General features: G+C 39.4%; 1 protein-coding gene across 1 annotated transcript; it reads right to left on the reverse strand.

Moving 5' to 3' along the window:
• Positions 1-2,537: 2,537 nt before the first annotated feature.
• On the reverse strand, positions 2,538-15,848 carry LOC113445486 (keratin, type II cytoskeletal cochleal-like). Its single transcript, XM_026714666.2, has 9 exons — positions 15,188-15,848; positions 13,758-13,972; positions 11,408-11,468; positions 11,190-11,285; positions 9,355-9,519; positions 7,159-7,284; positions 5,063-5,283; positions 4,064-4,095; positions 2,538-3,932 (listed from the first exon to the last, which is right to left on the reverse strand). The coding sequence occupies exons 1-9, from the start codon at positions 15,749-15,751 to the stop codon at positions 3,619-3,621; spliced, it is 1,794 nt and encodes a 597-aa protein (XP_026570451.2). The 5' UTR covers positions 15,752-15,848; the 3' UTR covers positions 2,538-3,618.
• Positions 15,849-16,126: the final 278 nt, after the last annotated feature.

Below are 16,126 nucleotides of genomic sequence, written 5' to 3' on the forward strand. Positions count from 1 at the left end.
TGTTCCAATATTTGAGGGGCTGCCACAGAGAAGAGGGAGTAAACAACTTAGAACTAAGGAGAAAATTTCTAACAGTGAGAACAATTAACCAATGAAATGGCTTGCTTTCAGAAGTTGTAGGTGCTCCCTCACCAGAGACTTTTGAAACTGGATAGCCACTTGTCTGGAATGGTATTTTTATTTATTTTTATTTATTTATTTTTGTCAATTGCTTACAAGATAATAGGTATAAGTAAAAACATAGTTATGAATACATGGATACATATAAGAAAAATAAAAGAAGCAATAGGACAGGGACGGTAGGCACATTAGTGCACTTATGCACGCCCCCTACAGACCTCTTAGGAAAGGGGTGAGGTCAGTGGTAGAAAGTCTAAGGTTAAAGTTTTTGGGGTTTGGGGAAAAAACCACAGAGTCAGGTAGAGTATTCCAGACATTGACCACTCTGTTGCTGAAGTCGTATTTCCTGCAATCAAGTTTGGTGCAATTAACCTTGAGTTTGCATTTATTGTTTGCTCTCGTGTTGTTATGGTTGAACTGAAGTATTCATTGACAGGTAGGACATTGCAATGTATGATTTTATATACTATACTTAGATCGGACCGAAGGCAGAGTAGTTCTAGGTTTTCTAGGTCTAGAATTTCGAGTCTGGTGGCATAAGGTATTCTGCAACAAGTAGAAGAGTGGAGAACTCTTCTTCTGAAATATTTCTGGACTTTCTCAACTGTGTTAATATCAGATACGTAATGTGGGCTCCAGACTGATCAGCTGTATTTGAGTATTGGTCTAGCAAATGTTGGTATGCTCTAGTTATTAGTGTAATATTACCAGAGAAAAAGCTACGTAAGATTAGGTTAACAACTCTTAACGCCTTTTTGGCTATGTAGTTACAGCGGGCTCTAGTACTTAGGTCATTTGAGAGAGATCCTTGACAGAGTTTGGATCATCAACAAGGTCTTGACTATTCAGTCTGTATTTCATTTTCTGATTTTTTTTTTGCCAATATGTAAGACAGAGCATTTATTAGTTGAGATTTGAAGTTGCCATTTGCTTGACCATTCTGATACATAGTCAAGGTCTTTTTAAAGGTTAGCAGTATTGTCTGTGGTGATGAATAGCTTTACATCATTGACGAAGAGAACACAGTTGCTCTTGATATGATCACAGAGGTCATTTATGTAGAGTATGAAAAGAGTTGGTCCTAAAACACTGCCTTGGGGGACACCACTGTTGATAGGTACAGAATTTGATAGGACACTCCCAATTTTGACCATTTGTTGTCTGTTTGACAGGAATGCTTCTATTCAGTTATGCAGGTATCCAGAGATCCCATAAGATTTTAGTTTTAGTCGTAGTTTGTTGTATACCACTGAATCAAAGGCTTTACAGAAGTCTATGTAGATTGCGGCTGTTGCTTTGCCCTGATCGAGTTGTGCAGTCCAAATGTTTTTGCAGTGTAAGAGTTGCAGATTACATGATAGTTTTTTTCCTAAAACCAAATTGTTTATTAGAGAGTAGGTTGTTTGTTTCTAAGTAGAGGAGGATGGATTGATTAATAATTGATGCCATGACTTTACAGGTGATGCAGCATAAAGAGATTGGTCTGTAATTTTCAACTAGGCTGGGGTCTCCCTTTTTGAAGATGGGGATGACCGTGGCTTGTGACCATAATTTTGGCAACAAGCTGGTCCTGAAAGATTTTTCAAAGATTATGCTTAGAGGTTCAGCTATGGCAGTGGATAGCTTTTTAAAGAAGTAGGCACATATTCTGTCTGGTCCAACAGATAGAGATGGTTTTAGATTGCGCAATGCTTTTTCAACAATGTCTCCTGTAAAATCGATATGTATTAGATCATTGTAGTTGTCTGTTGTTCGACTGGGAAAGTTTTCTGTCGTTCGACATGATCCATTGCTGTTCAGGGCCGTCAAACTCGCAGCCCATGGGCTGGATGCATCATGTGCTGGTCACGCAGTTTCACGAAGAGGAAAAAAGTCATGATATGTCATGATGCCATAACAATGTGAGTTTGACACCCCTGGTATAGGGTCTTCTGCTTGAACAGCTCATTGGATAGAAGACCTCCAAGGTCCTTTTTAATTCTGTTATTCTGTTTTTCAGACTTCCTTGGTAGTTTTTTTTTGGGGGGGGGGATGTTGCACCTTTAATGGATCCATCACTTCAAGAAACGTGAGGTTTGTGCCCTGAGAAAAGACGGAATTATGGGTGCGGTGTTTGCATGACATTTGTAACGCTTCTTTCCAATCACATTTCACAGCCTCATTAAGGATTTTGAAGAAAAAAAATCATTTTATGTCAAAGATTTGGATGGGGGCAGAGATAACGAAGCTTCTAGCACCATTCCAGAAGAAATTAAACTTTAGTGCTTGCTATCTTTGAAATATAGGATTGACCCAAAGCAGGTATACTACAAGGGAGTGCTTGATTATTTTTTAAAGATAAATACGGTGTGAAAATACCTCTAGCAGACCAGGAACTGTCTTGATATTCAGGGGAAAAGATGACGGAAAACAAAACATTCAAAAATTAAAATTGCTCTTTATTTGTCATGCAGACGTGCGTAGAATTAAGCATTACAATGCATAAAATAGCAGCAGCAGAAACAATCACCTTTTCCAATATTGCTTTCACATTAAAGAAAGGAAGAAAAGGGGTGACAAAGAGAGAAAGAATGAGAACGAGGACTATAATTGTGTGTGGAAACATAACATTGTCGGGGAAACATCATTTGTGTCTACTGCAGAAGAGCGAGTGGTTAAAATAGTTTGTAGCTTTATACTGACTCCATCTGAGAACCCAAAGAATATGCTCAAAGAAGAGAAAAAAAATCAGAAATGTTGTTTGGAATGAGACAAGTCCATGAAGTTTGCCAGTTCTTAGAAACCCTCATTATATCTTTTTTTATATATCAGAGCTAACACATTGCATCAAAGAAACCAAGAAGGTGTTTACAATTACTGGTTTTCTGCATGGCCCTCCTCTAAAATACATTTATTTTGCATGTGTTCAGAAGTACAATAACTGGCAAACTTGAGTGTCTCTTGCACAAAATAAAAGATATTGTGAATAATAAGGCTAGGTTGCAGGAACCGGTTTTGTTAGAGAAATGTTTAGCGCAAGATTGGCACCCTTTAGATTTCTGATGTTCCTTGAATGGCTGACGCTGCAATTGCAGAAGTCATGTTCAAATGGTACACTGCAGACTTTTTTTTTTTTTTGCATGTATGACTCACAACCCTCTCACTGATCTACACAGAGACCCTCTTGATCTGAGATCCTTCTTTAAACGGTTATACAAATGGTTCACTTAATATGGTTGCATTTCCTTCTGTAAACCAACTTCCTGCTAAAGCTGTGCTAGGTGGAGAAACTCTGTTCCAGGCGTGACAGATCAAGTTCCAACAGAGGAATAGATTGCGTGTGTTGGGTGCAGATATCCAGATTAATGTTAGAGCTAGACCTTGATGGAAAAGGTGAAAGTGTCAGAGAGGAAAAGCGCTTGATTTTGGTTTTTGTTTTCCCTTGGCGTTATTTACACAACAGGCATGATGAGCTTGGCTATGCGAATTGTCATTCAGGAGGAAGAGCAGGGCCTGACTTTAATAGGCAGTTTTCCTGCTTGTACTGGTTTTTGATACAATTTTTACACTGGAACCTCCTCCTCCACCTGAGGAATGGCGACCTCCTCCACTACTGAAAGAGCTCCCACCTCCACTGCTAAACCCTGAACCAAAACCAGTTCCTCCATAGTTGCTGCCAGAGCTAATGCCAAAGCCGCCGCCGCCGCCGCCACCACCAATTCCAACTCCAAATCCTCCTCCGAGTCCTGCAGCACTTCCTCCGCCGAAACCTCCTCCCACGGCCAGGCCAGTTCCACCACCATATCCACTGGTGGTAGTGCTGCTGACTACAGCTGGAAAACAGGGGAGTGGGGGGGAGAAAGAAAATTAAGTTGCTTCTGTGACTTCTACAGAGAAAACGCATATCAAGGTCCCTTTTAAAACAAAGCATGCACACACAAGCATAAATAGAGACCATACTTACAATAGCTGACATTTCCAATGCCTTCTTGCAGCCTAAAAAGCAATGTAATAATTGGAGTTAGCGCTACAACTTACAATAAAATTACCACATTTTAATATAAAAGGGAGTACTGTGATGACAGTAATATGAACTCAGACTGTGTCTACAGGGTTAGGAGCAAGTGATGAAACATGCATCATAACATCACAGGACAAGTGTCACGACTGACAGACTGCCGTCACATATTGGGGCACATAATTTCAGAGCAGCTAGTTACGGATGACATGAAACTTTAAATGCATCTCCCAAAGGTGCTTTTTTTTTTTTTTTTTTCAAAAGGCAACTGCACTTTCTTGGTTTTTTTCTTTGAAAACATTTTGCTTCCCATCCAAGAAGTGATGGGATGAGAAGCAAAATATTTTCAAAGAGTAAAACCAGGAAAGTCCAGCTGACTTTTGGAAAAAGCACCGTTGAGACAGCTATGACTTGGATGATTGAGAATCTCCATAGACTCTTAATGCATCTACTTCCCATCTTATCTCTCCAACCTGAAAAGAATGGGCCCCAAAATCTCATCAGATTTGTGCTCTGTGGGCCTTGCAAATAAATAAATAAATAAAAAACCACAGTAAGGTGTCTCTCTTTTGGAGAAAAGAAAAATGCTCTTAATATTACAGAAACATGCAGTTCCATCATCCTTCTATCAATGAAACGAATGTAGAAAAACAGTGTTCTGGTCAGATCAGTTTACCTTTCTCCTTCACAAACAAGATTTTTTTTTTAAGAAAAAAAAGAGGTTTTTTTTTTTAAAAAAAGGTCACCAGGTACTTCTAAAAAGGGTTTTTTCAATTTAACTGTTTCATTTCAAGGTACAAGCTGTTCAGAGGAAACATCCAAGGGAGTGCTCTTTTTTATTTGAAGAAAGTCAAAAGGAAGGTGAATGAAAAAACGGTAGATAAGCTAGGGGCCTAGCAATTGGTTAAAAGCATGATATTTAGTGCCATGCTTCTCTCAACTGACCTGCATTCTTCTCCTTCTAGCAGCTTCCTGTAGGTGGCAATCTCAATGTCAAGGGCCAGTTTGACATTCATGAGCTCCTGATATTCCTTGAGTTGCCGGGCCAGTTCTTGTTTGGATCTCTGTAAAGCTTCCTCCAATTCAGTCAGCTTTTGCTTAGCATCCTTGAGAGCCATTTCACCACGACCTTCAGCCTCAGCAATGGCTGCCTGAAGGTTGGAAATCTGGGAACGGGTATAACAATTATTATTGTTATCATTGGAGGCCATTTACGTAAAAACTGTTATAACGGGTTCTCTTTGGATAATTCAGGAAGAATATCTCTTCCATCCTGTAATCCCAGAAAACTTGAAAATCTCTTTTCTTAAAAACAAAACATACTTCTGTGCAACAGAAAGAATGGCATACTACCAATATTAGAATATAAAACACATAGGTGCTGAGTACACATCTGCATCTAAAGCAAATGCTTGTGGTTCAATGCACCAAAATTGTAATAATATTTCTTTAAATGGGACTAAGTGTCTCCATTAGCTCAGATTTTCTCCAACACTGGAAACAAGGTGTATATATAAGGTGATTGTTCATTTTTGACTCAGTGTGTTGTGTAACCCGAACCATTTTATTTCTAAGTTTACGCCTTAGCATAATGTGGAAATTCAGCCAATTATGGCTTAAAACCATAGTTAAACAATAATAGCAAAGAAGAATATGCAAACCCAGCTATTGCGAAAGCAGATCCGTCCCATGCAATACCATAGAATTGGGCAGAATTCTATAAAACTTCACTTGCAACTGGTTCTCAACAACTGAACGATAATTTATATATTTATATACAAAGCTTCTGTTATTCATCACACCCTGAGCAAATAATGCCTCTAGATAGAAATAAATGGAACAATTCCAAAAGAAGCTCTTGAAACTGCTGATCTATCATTGGTTTTCTTTAGGCGGATGATAAAAGAACGTAAATATTTTAATAATATGGAAAAACTGGCTCACTGTAGTTGCCTGGCTACCTTCCTTTAGAACACATTAGGGTGCGGAATAATGTATATAATAACCTGCCTGTCTGCCTGCTCGTCTCTGCTGTAGTAAGGTGAAGGAGCGGATTCCTGGTTTAATTTGCAATGCCTAAGAGCTATTGCAAAGCAACTAACTGCAACTTGTTCCACTTGATTATGTAAATACCTTGCAACATTTGTACAATGAGAGATGTACTATCTGTGGGTTAACTAGCAAAATCCCACAGAGTAGAAGAGATACTAAAATGTGGTTATGATTAGAATAATGTAATGTTTAAAAAGAAGACATTTTGAGTGTGTTAGTCTTTGGTGCCCCAAAGGTGCTTTTTCAAAAGGCAACTGGACTTGTTTTTTTTCCTCCTTAAAAACGTTTTGCCTATCATTTAAGAAGCTTCTTCAGTTCTTCAGTTCATGAAGAAGCTTTTTGGTTGAGAAGTGAAATGTTTTCAAAGAAAAAAAAATAAGTCCGGTTGCCTTTTGAAAAAGCACCTTTGGGACAACTGTGGCCCGGATGACTGGGAATCTCCATAGACGTGGTCTTTGGTGTGTATAATGGCACCCCACATGCTTCCCACTTATTTCTTGTAGTGCATGATGTTTAACCACAGACCATATTTTTCTTTATTTATGTCATCTGAATGCTGAATGCCCATCATTTTTGGATGGAAGTAACTGGCAGTTAATGCTAACCAGAAATGGCAACTGCTTGAACTTCAGATAACACATTTCACTGTTGTCTTAATAATTATTTCCTTTTTCAATGTTTGCTTTCCCTCCCATCTCCCTTACTTTGTGCTTGATCTTCCTTCCTTCCTTCCTTCCTCCCTCCCTCCCTCCCTTCTTTTTGGAGTGCTTCCTTATTAAAAAAACTCACTATGTATCATGAAAAATAAGTAGTTTTCTCCTTACTTTTCTTTTCTGTATGCAAGGAATGTATTAAATTAGTGCTTGGAAGACTGTTTATTCACCCCCTAAAAATGTATATCAGTGGTACAAATCTGCTCTGGCAAAGCAAAGGGCCTATTCTCTAGTCCGTTCTCACAAGCTAAATGGCAAGATCCATTAAAACATCACCTGTTTCTTCACAGCATCAATTTCACTTCTCAGTCTCTGGACCATCCGATTAAGATCAGAAATTTCTGTCTTTACGCTGCGAAGGTCATCCCCATGGCGCCCAGCAGTCACTTGTAGCTCTTCATACTGACATTCAGAAATAAAACAAAGGTATTATCAAAACAGAGGAAATGGAAAAGGACCCCCAGCACAGAGGCTGGGGAAGGCACTCTATGATGTGGGGCAAACGTTCTTTCAAGGGACTCTTTGTAGATTGAGGAAATGAAGCTACTAGAATCAGGATCACAGGCCAAGGCCTGAAGTTTGCAGTTTGGAAACACATGTCTTGGCCTTCCTCAGATCCCATCAGCTATGGATGTTTAGCTAGCAGGGTCAAGGAGAAGAGTCTTCTCTGTCATGGCCCCTGCCCTCTAGAAGATCTTCCCACTTCCTAGAATGGTGAGATCTGTCTACACCCTTCTGACCTTCTGGAAGGGCCTTAAAATTGCCTCTGCTTGACCATCCACTACTATTCCAAAAGGGTAGGCAGGGCTGCCCCCTTGCACAAAATAGGTTTAATAATAATAAATATATATATTCTTAAGTTTCCGCGGGTACTTACATGTATGACATTCAGCTTTGTTCGGGTATTTTCCTATGTCATTGTAGTTGTGCTTTTAAAGTTGTAGCAACGTTTCAACAGAATCTCATCTGCCATCATCAGGCTTCTGTATAGATGATGGCAGATGAGATTCTGCCGAAACGTTGCTACAACTTTAAAAGAACAACTACAATGACGTGGGAAAATACCCGAACAAAGCTAAATGCCATACATGTAAGTACCCGTGAAAACTTAAGAAAACAAATACACACGCACACACACACACACACACATATATAAAACACTGGCTTTCATCAATGACCCCCAGATAACGTAACCTTTAAATGCAGGGTTCAGGAGGCGCAAGTTAAGACTCTTACAAGTTTGCGCTTAGTTTCCCTTGTTGGTATGTACTGGATAGATAACAGATAACAGATAATCAGAGTTGGAAGGGACCTTGTAGGTCATCTAGTCCAACCCCCCACCCAAGCGGGAGACCCTACACCATTACGCACTATGCTGGAGGTAGCTGATTGGATGACAGACAAAAGGGCACACCCATACCATCCCTGCTTTTGAGTTTTAATCTTTTATTTAATTATTGTTAATTTTAACACTTTTTACGCTTTTACATTTATGCTTTTATGTTGTTGTAAGCCAGCCAGAGGCACTCTAGATCAGGGATCCCCAAACTTGGCAACTTTAAGACTTGTCGACTTGAACTCCCAGAATTCTGGGAGTTGAAGTCCACAAATTTTAAAGTTGCCAAGTTTGGGGATCCCTGATCTAGACAGAGTGATGGATATAAATAAATAAATAATATGAATGAATGAATGAATGAGCAGAAAGGAAGCCACATGAATGTTAGCCTGATGGTCACAAAGACAGAGTGAAGGAAGAGGGAGCAGACTTCTCGCCCTCCTCCTGCTTTATCATATGCTCCTCCTCTGTACCTGTAACTATCCCAGACCCAAAAGAAAGTTGGTGAACAACGTTGAAGCATTGGACCAAAGAATTCTCCCCATTGGACCCAGGTCTCTCCAAGTCTGTGGCCTGTCAATGTAGTTATTTTTAGAGTCCCTCTTCTCTCCTTTCCTCTCCTCTCACTTCACTTCACATCCTCTCCTCTCCCTCTACCCCTCCCCAACAACCACAATGTTTTCCTGCAGAAGGATTTGGAGGAAACAGAAATGGCCTATCCCAGCTCTCATTTATTTGCCTGTGACTTGTTCCTCAGGCAATTTGGAAGGGGACTAAGCCTTTCACCGGAGACACCTGCCTACATTCACCCAATCCTGAGCCATCACATGTTCTGGAGTATGATTGATGGCTGCTGCTCCCACCAGTAGGAAACGCCCTGGGCGGGGAAATGCACCCAGGTGAGTGCATTAGTCTCTTTACTTCTCATTCGCCCATTAAACCTGGAAGGACAGCGCCACACGCCGGTACAATTGATGTTGGCATAATTTTGTCAAGGATGGGAAGACAACATATTTACAACCTGCTGCCCTCTAGTGCAGGGCTTTCTGGGAACTGTAGTCCAACCAATCTGGAGGTGGCCTGATTATGAAAAGTTGCTCTAGGCCTTTAATGAATTTATTATTCTAGCTACTAACCTTGGTTTGATACCATGATTCGGCCTCAGTCCGGCTCCTGTTGGCAATATCTTCATACTGCGCCTTGACCTCAGCAATTATGCTATTCAAGTCCAGGCTTCTGTTGTTGTCCATGGACAATACAACAGAGGTATCTGATACTTGCTGCTGCATCTGAGATAATTCCTGCAAAAAAATTAAAACAAAACCTATGTCACTTGGACATTGAGGCAAAAGTAGTATGGTCATGTTGAAACAGTTATGGAAAAATAGATTAAGTACCTAACCATGCTAGCGAACTTTCTGAAATCCTGATTCAATTTAGTTTGAAGCCTTTCAATTTATATTACAATTTGTAGCAGCTCTTTAGTTTTCTTAGTAATGCCTTTTGTTAGAGTTAGGAATTTTAGGGAAAGAAGGTGTTGTTCCCAATAACTAGAATCCAAGCTTAGTCAAAATATGTTCTGCAACTCATAAATGTTTCCAAAGCAAAGTGATTAATTTCACTTAGAAAAGATGCCAAGGAAAGGGGTGGATATTTTTTCCATTGCTTGCTAGCATCAAGTCCAGACTAGAGAGCCCTGCAGTGTGGAGGTACCTTATTTAAATACAGTTCTGTCTTGATCCAGGAATAGCTGGAGGAAATTGAGTCTATATTGCAAAAGATGCAATAATTGATGTCATTAAGTCTCTGCTTGCCTTAACATTTAGTCAGCTCTTCAAACACATAGCCAAACAGGTGGAAACTGGTGAACGGAAGGTATCTTTGGAAGTATATCCTTTCTAAAGGAAAAACTGATCTAACATTTTCTGCAGTGGAACGTTAAGAAATATACACAACAAGCTTCAACAAATCAGTTTGCTATGATCATCTTAGGAATTCTCCTCCTTTTTTTTTTAGCATTGCTAAGAAAATAGTATTATATAGCTTTCCCTCTGCTTATTTTTTTTCTTAATGAAAAAAAAGATTCACTGGCATCTTTCTGCTGCATTAAGTTGATGTACTAACAAATAACCATTTTCACTGAGTAAGGTGAGATGGTCAGAGATAGAAAATGTCCATAATCAGAGACTTCAGATCGGAGAATTTATCAAGTTTCAGTGTGATACATAACATTTTGAATACATTCAGTTTGGTCTAGTGGTTAAGTTGAGGTACCAAGCTAGAAACCAGGACTTCTAGTCCCACCTTAGGCATAAAATGGCTGGGTGATTTTGGACCATTCACTGTCTTAAAGCTCAATCCACTTCACAGGGATGTTGTGAGGAAAATAGAGGCAGAAGGAATATTATGTATGTGCGCCATCTTGAGTTTCTTATAGAAAGAATAAAGGTGGGATTAAAAATATTTTTAAAATATTTTTTATTGGTATTGAAAGGGAACTGGTATTTCTGTTAATAAAAATAACTTGTTTTGTTTTCAGTAGCATTTTTTTCAATTCTTCTTTCAATATATTTATAGCCTACGTAATAGCAAATAGAAATATAAGAGAATTAATTAAGGGGATGAGAGATAATATAGTCTATGATCTCTGGTAGTACTATAGTTCATGCCTTGCATGTATAAAATGCCATATTCAATTCCAAGTGCTTCCAATTAACAGATCTTGGAAAGATTTGCCTTTAGTCAGATGTAGAAGATTAGATTTAGATTTAGATTTAAGCCTTAGCTTTTTCTAAGATTCAAGCTTAGGTTTACATTAAGAACTAAATTCTCTAGTCTTCTGACTGAATATAGACTCAAGCTTAGGTTTACATTAAGAACTAAATTCTCTAGTCTTCTGACTGAATATAGACCTAGAGTTTATTTTAAGTTTAGAAATAGAATCTTTGATAACGTAATTAAGGAAACTTACCATTTCAAACAGGGCTTTCAAGAATTCAATTTCATCATTAATTGAGTCTGATTTGCTAGCAAGTTCAATCTTGTTCATGTAGGCACCATCCACATCCTGCACAAAACAGAAGAAAAGTCTGCTACATTTTGAGCAGAAAACAAACTTGCTCGCCTTAACACATTCAAGTGTTCTTTTTCATCTCATTGAGACCCCAATGCTGTAGGCAAATCCATTACCTTCTTGAGCACGACAAATTCATTCTCCGCACCTGTTCGTCTGTTAATTTCCTCTTCATATCTGTCAGACAAGATGGACGAATGATAAAATTAGCAATTGGCATAGGTTGCAATATGAGAACTGAGCATTACTTCAGACAGACCATACGTGAGGCAGCTAAATCCACATCTTATCAGTGCATTCTAGAAATCTTCATAGTCTATGCCACCTGAATTATTCCCTTGAAAGTTAACCTATTTTCTTTTCAGAAGACCAATCCTTGGAATTTCTCCAGCTGCTTCATGTGTGATATATTTTCAGAAACACAATGTTCATAGGCAAGCACAATGAATTTCAGGTACATCTTTTATTTTTCTGTTATAGTTAGTGAGAGTAGGTGTGTACTCTGATATGCACATTGTTGTGATCCATTAATTTGGCACAGTCTTTAATTTTGATGTGGCTTTAAAACACAAGGGAAATTTTAAAATGCTGTCTTTCACTTGAAATTGAATGTCACATTTTAAAGTCAGGTCTTCATTACAGCTTTTAATTGGTTTCACATTACTTCTTCCAATGGGAATCCTGATATGTAGTTTGGTGAACAGGTTTGGCAAAATATCAATATACAGCCTATACCTTAATTCCCAGTATTTTATAGATAGAATCATAATTACTATAGCTACCTTAAAATTAAGGCACAGTAATGGTGAAGTGAAGCCCTTGAGTGTTCAAACGCTTAACCTAATTTTGATGCTTCTGGCTTGGCTCAGTAATAATTGTTTGAAGCCATAGGTTGCAAATGCAAAACCCACAGGTTTGGAGGGAAAATACATCATATTCAACATTCTTATCAGATAGGTTGGAGCTTCTTACTTAATGTTCATCTCAGCTAGCTATCTGACACATAGCTTATAGAATGTTTCTAAAGGCCATAAGAGAGACTGTTATAAAAATGTACGCTTGTGCAAAAGTCTAAATGAAGTATTTAATTTGTAGCGGTGCGTAATTTAATTTGCAATTCTTTTGTGAGGTTTGGCAAGGTAAACTTGTACATTGCAGGCATCCTTCCGTGAAACCTCATAACATAAAGCCAAATCAAACTATCCAGGAGCAAAGGTGGGGCTGGAATGAACAAAAGAAGGACGGGAGGGTTTTGCAAATTAGCAGATTAATTCTGAACAGTTTGGTACCTGACTTTAGCCCTAATCTGTTTTGCCTTTGAGCATGTGGATTTCTAAACTTGAATTAGTTTGAACCCACACAGAAAAGAAGGCTGCATGATTAAGGGGGAGTATGGAGAAATTAAGCTTTGGTATAGGATTGCAAACTACTGAGTAGAATCTATTTTGACCCTTTTCTACTTCTGTTTGCTATTTAGCAACCTACTGCATACTTGTGAAGTAGTTAGCATTTGTTGATCTCATTCTGAAATAATGTTCACTAATGTTCACAGCCAAAATTTAGTCCCCCAAAGCTTTTCTACGCTTCTAAGAACGTAAATAATTTGGTTAGGCATGAGGTTCACAGATCAGATTTACCGCTCCATGTAAGCCTTTAACAATCTGAATAAATATGTTAATAATGAGGATTTGGGAAGCACCCTACCTTGGAACTTGCATTCGATTCACATCAAACAGGTGAAACAAAACTCTCAAAACTTTTAGAAAAGGAAAGGAGGGGTGTTGTCTGCCATCTGGCTATCTGATTTCATTTCGTTATTTCATTAAAAAAAAAAAAAAAACTTGTACAGCCATATACCCAAAACTCCCCAAATCCAGGTTTTTGCGATAGGAATGCAATGCAAATGCACAGGGTTCTTCCCACTAGATTGAGTTCATACTACTCGCTGGATGGTTTGAGGTGAACGGAGAATGCTTGCTATTCTATGCATCCAGATAATTAGTATCGGATCTAATTCAGATAATTAGTATCGGATTCTTTGCATTTACTGTATCTGGCAGTAAGCCCCTTTGGAATGAATTGCATGGGATGGGGCTGTATATTCAGCAAGAAATATCAACCTTTTATGTAGACATAAGCTAAAACATCACGCCAGGCATTGCAATACGTTTTGGATCTCCAGACAGTCAGGAATTTGCTTAGAGTGGAAACCTTACAATTATCCTACATAAACTTCTTTAGGCAGAGAAATCAGGCAGAACATCGAAATCAAAATCCGCTTTTATCCTGGTTTTTTTTTAAACCAATGGACTTTTGGCGATTGTTTCCCCAGCTTTGAGAGATGGAGATTCTGCTCAGTGATTACATAACGGTTCAGTCTAGCCTAAGCCGCTCTGGTCTCCATCTTGCCAGTTTCAGCCCTTTCGATATGTTAGACTGAATGGAATAGAATGGAAAACTGCTTACTTGTTCTTAAAGTCCTCCACCAAGTCTTGCATATTCCTCAGCTCCATGTCCAGTCTTCCCCGTTCATTTACCAGAGAATCAAGTTGTCTCCTGAGGTTGTTAATATATGATTCAAAAAGAGGCTCAAGATTGAGTCTCTGAACTTGGGTCCCCTGCTGTTGTAAGAGATCCCATTTGGTCTCAAGGACTTTGTTTTGCTGCTCCAAGAATCGGACCTGCAAGATGGAACAAAGAAGGACATGAAAATGGAAGCATGGAAGCAAAGTAACCCTTCAGTGGGGAGAACTCCTCTGGGAAAGAGATGAATGGATGCCCACCCCGCTTTTGGGTGACAATTTGGCCCTTGCTCCAGTTAAAACAAAGCCTGAATGATTTCTCTCACCCACCCACCCTCAATTCTCTCTTGTTCCTTCTCACGGGGTAAGATTGGAAGCGCCTTGGAGCAGAAAACCATCTTCTGCAAAGTTCCACATCTCTAGCCGGTGTCAACCATGTACAGAGCAAATCAAGCAAGAGAACACATCAAAAGCAACAAGGGGGGACAAAAAATAGCAAAAGAGACTGAAAAAAGGAAGGGAAAAAAAGGGTGGGGGACTCCAAAGGAGATTGTGAAAGCTAGCAGGGAACGGAACTGCTGTTCCAAGTGACATGAAAAATAAGTTTAAAAATATATACTTTTCAGAATGCTCATTTAGCAGTTATGTTTTTATCCTCCATAACCTAGTCTTCACGGCTTCAGTGAAATCACACATACTCTATAGGGTGCAGAGAGCCCCCAACATGGCAAAGAGATTGCAACACCCAAAGCAATGATAGAATATTACATATTATCATGCTCCTCTCCCAAACAATACCAAGCTGCAAGCTGGATTAATAACGGTATTATAATTCGGGTGTGAATTCCTTTTGTTATCTGCAGTGAATAAATGAAGCATCCTTTTTTGGCCTCAGCGCTTACCATATCTGTGTCATCTATTTTTAAACAATGTTTTCAATAAATTGGCCTCAGTCAGGGTTGATATTTGTGGATTCCATAAAGGATACAAACTGAGTACACGAATCCAGAAAAACAGAGGAAATAACTGCTTTATTCTCACCTCTGTAATATTCAAGAATGGCACCATTGACTTTGAAAGTCACATGTTTAAATTATCTAAAATTGGGGCCTTACTTTTTCAGCCCTTTCATTATTTTACATGACCCTTCATCCTCAGAATAAAAAACCTTAATTGAACAATTTGATGGTGGCAATGACTTTGGACAATATTAGAAATAATTGTCTGCTGCTCATTTGCCTATATCAGATGTGACCTTATCAGAGAACACCCCAAAATAACAGATAAACAGCCATTGGATTGGTGACTTGAGTTTGTGACGGGTTGCTTCAAATTTAGGGGCCCCAAAAGTCAAGTAAAATCACCCCCTCTTACCTTGTCAATGAAGGAGGCAAACTTGTTGTTGAGAGTCTTGATCTGTTCTCTTTCTTGAGAACGCACTCGCTGAATCTCTGGGTCAATCTCAAGGTTGAGAGGTTGCAAGAGGTGCTGGTTGATGGTCACTTCTTGGATGCCACCAGGGGGGCAAACTGGAAAACCTGGACCACCTCTTACAAAACCTGGTCCACCTACCAGAAAGCCCCCAGCACCTCCACCCATGCCATAGCCAGCTCCACCTGCACCCATACCATAACCAAAACCAAGTCCTCCACCAGCTCCTCCACCAAGGCCGTATCCTCCACCGTAACCAGATCTTAGACCTCCACTAACTCCATAGGCAATTCGTTTGCTTCCACCCATGTTGTGCAGGCTTCGGCTGCCAAATCCACCAAGTCCATAGCTGCCACCCCCTCCACCTCTTGCTCCTCCAACTCGAGAGACTGAGTAGGAGCTGAAACTGGTTCTCCCACCACCACCACCACCACCAACAATTGCGGAGCCGGAGGTAAAGCCTCTGTTAGCTCCTCCGGAGGATGCCCGATAGGAAACACGACTCATGATGGTTTGCTTGGAGAGAGAAGATGAAGAAAGTTTTGGATGATAAGCAGCACTGCAGAGGAAGCAGAGGAAGAAGAAGGCAGAACCTCTCTGATATAAAGGAGCAGGAAACCTCCCCTTTTATCTGTTTGGGAAAGAACCTGGCACAGAACTTGAAACAATTGGATACTCAAACACTTGATGTGCCTTGCAGCAACTTGTCTTCTGTGACACGCCTACTTCAGTTAACACAACACTACAGAACTGGTGTAAAAAGTTTGTGTGTGAGAGAGAAAGATCTTGAAGGGATCAACACTTTCCCCTTTTTTAATTTTAATTTTTAGGAGACTGTTTCATTAGCAAGAAAGCAAATAAAAAGGAGAGCATAATAATTAC

The sequence above is a fragment of the Pseudonaja textilis genome, chromosome 2, assembly GCF_049901715.1.
Source record: "Pseudonaja textilis isolate UNSWEBS1 chromosome 2, rPseTex1.2, whole genome shotgun sequence".
Lineage (NCBI taxonomy): Eukaryota > Metazoa > Chordata > Lepidosauria > Squamata > Elapidae > Pseudonaja > Pseudonaja textilis.

What these genes read in the sequence shown, in the direction of transcription:
- LOC113445486 (XM_026714666.2), bottom strand. Translation starts at nt 15,751, where the DNA reads ATGAGTCGTGTTTCCTATCGGGCATCCTCCGGAGGAGCTAACAGAGGC. An exon ending in TTGCCTCCTTCATTGACAAG is followed by an intron (nt 13,973 to 15,187) that starts GTAAGAGGGGGT and finishes TCCATCTTGCAG; the next exon opens with GTCCGATTCTTGGAGCAGCA. An exon ending in CATTGGAAATGTCAGCTATT is followed by an intron (nt 3,933 to 4,063) that starts GTAAGTATGGTC and finishes CCTGTTTTCCAG; the next exon opens with CTGTAGTCAGCAGCACTACC.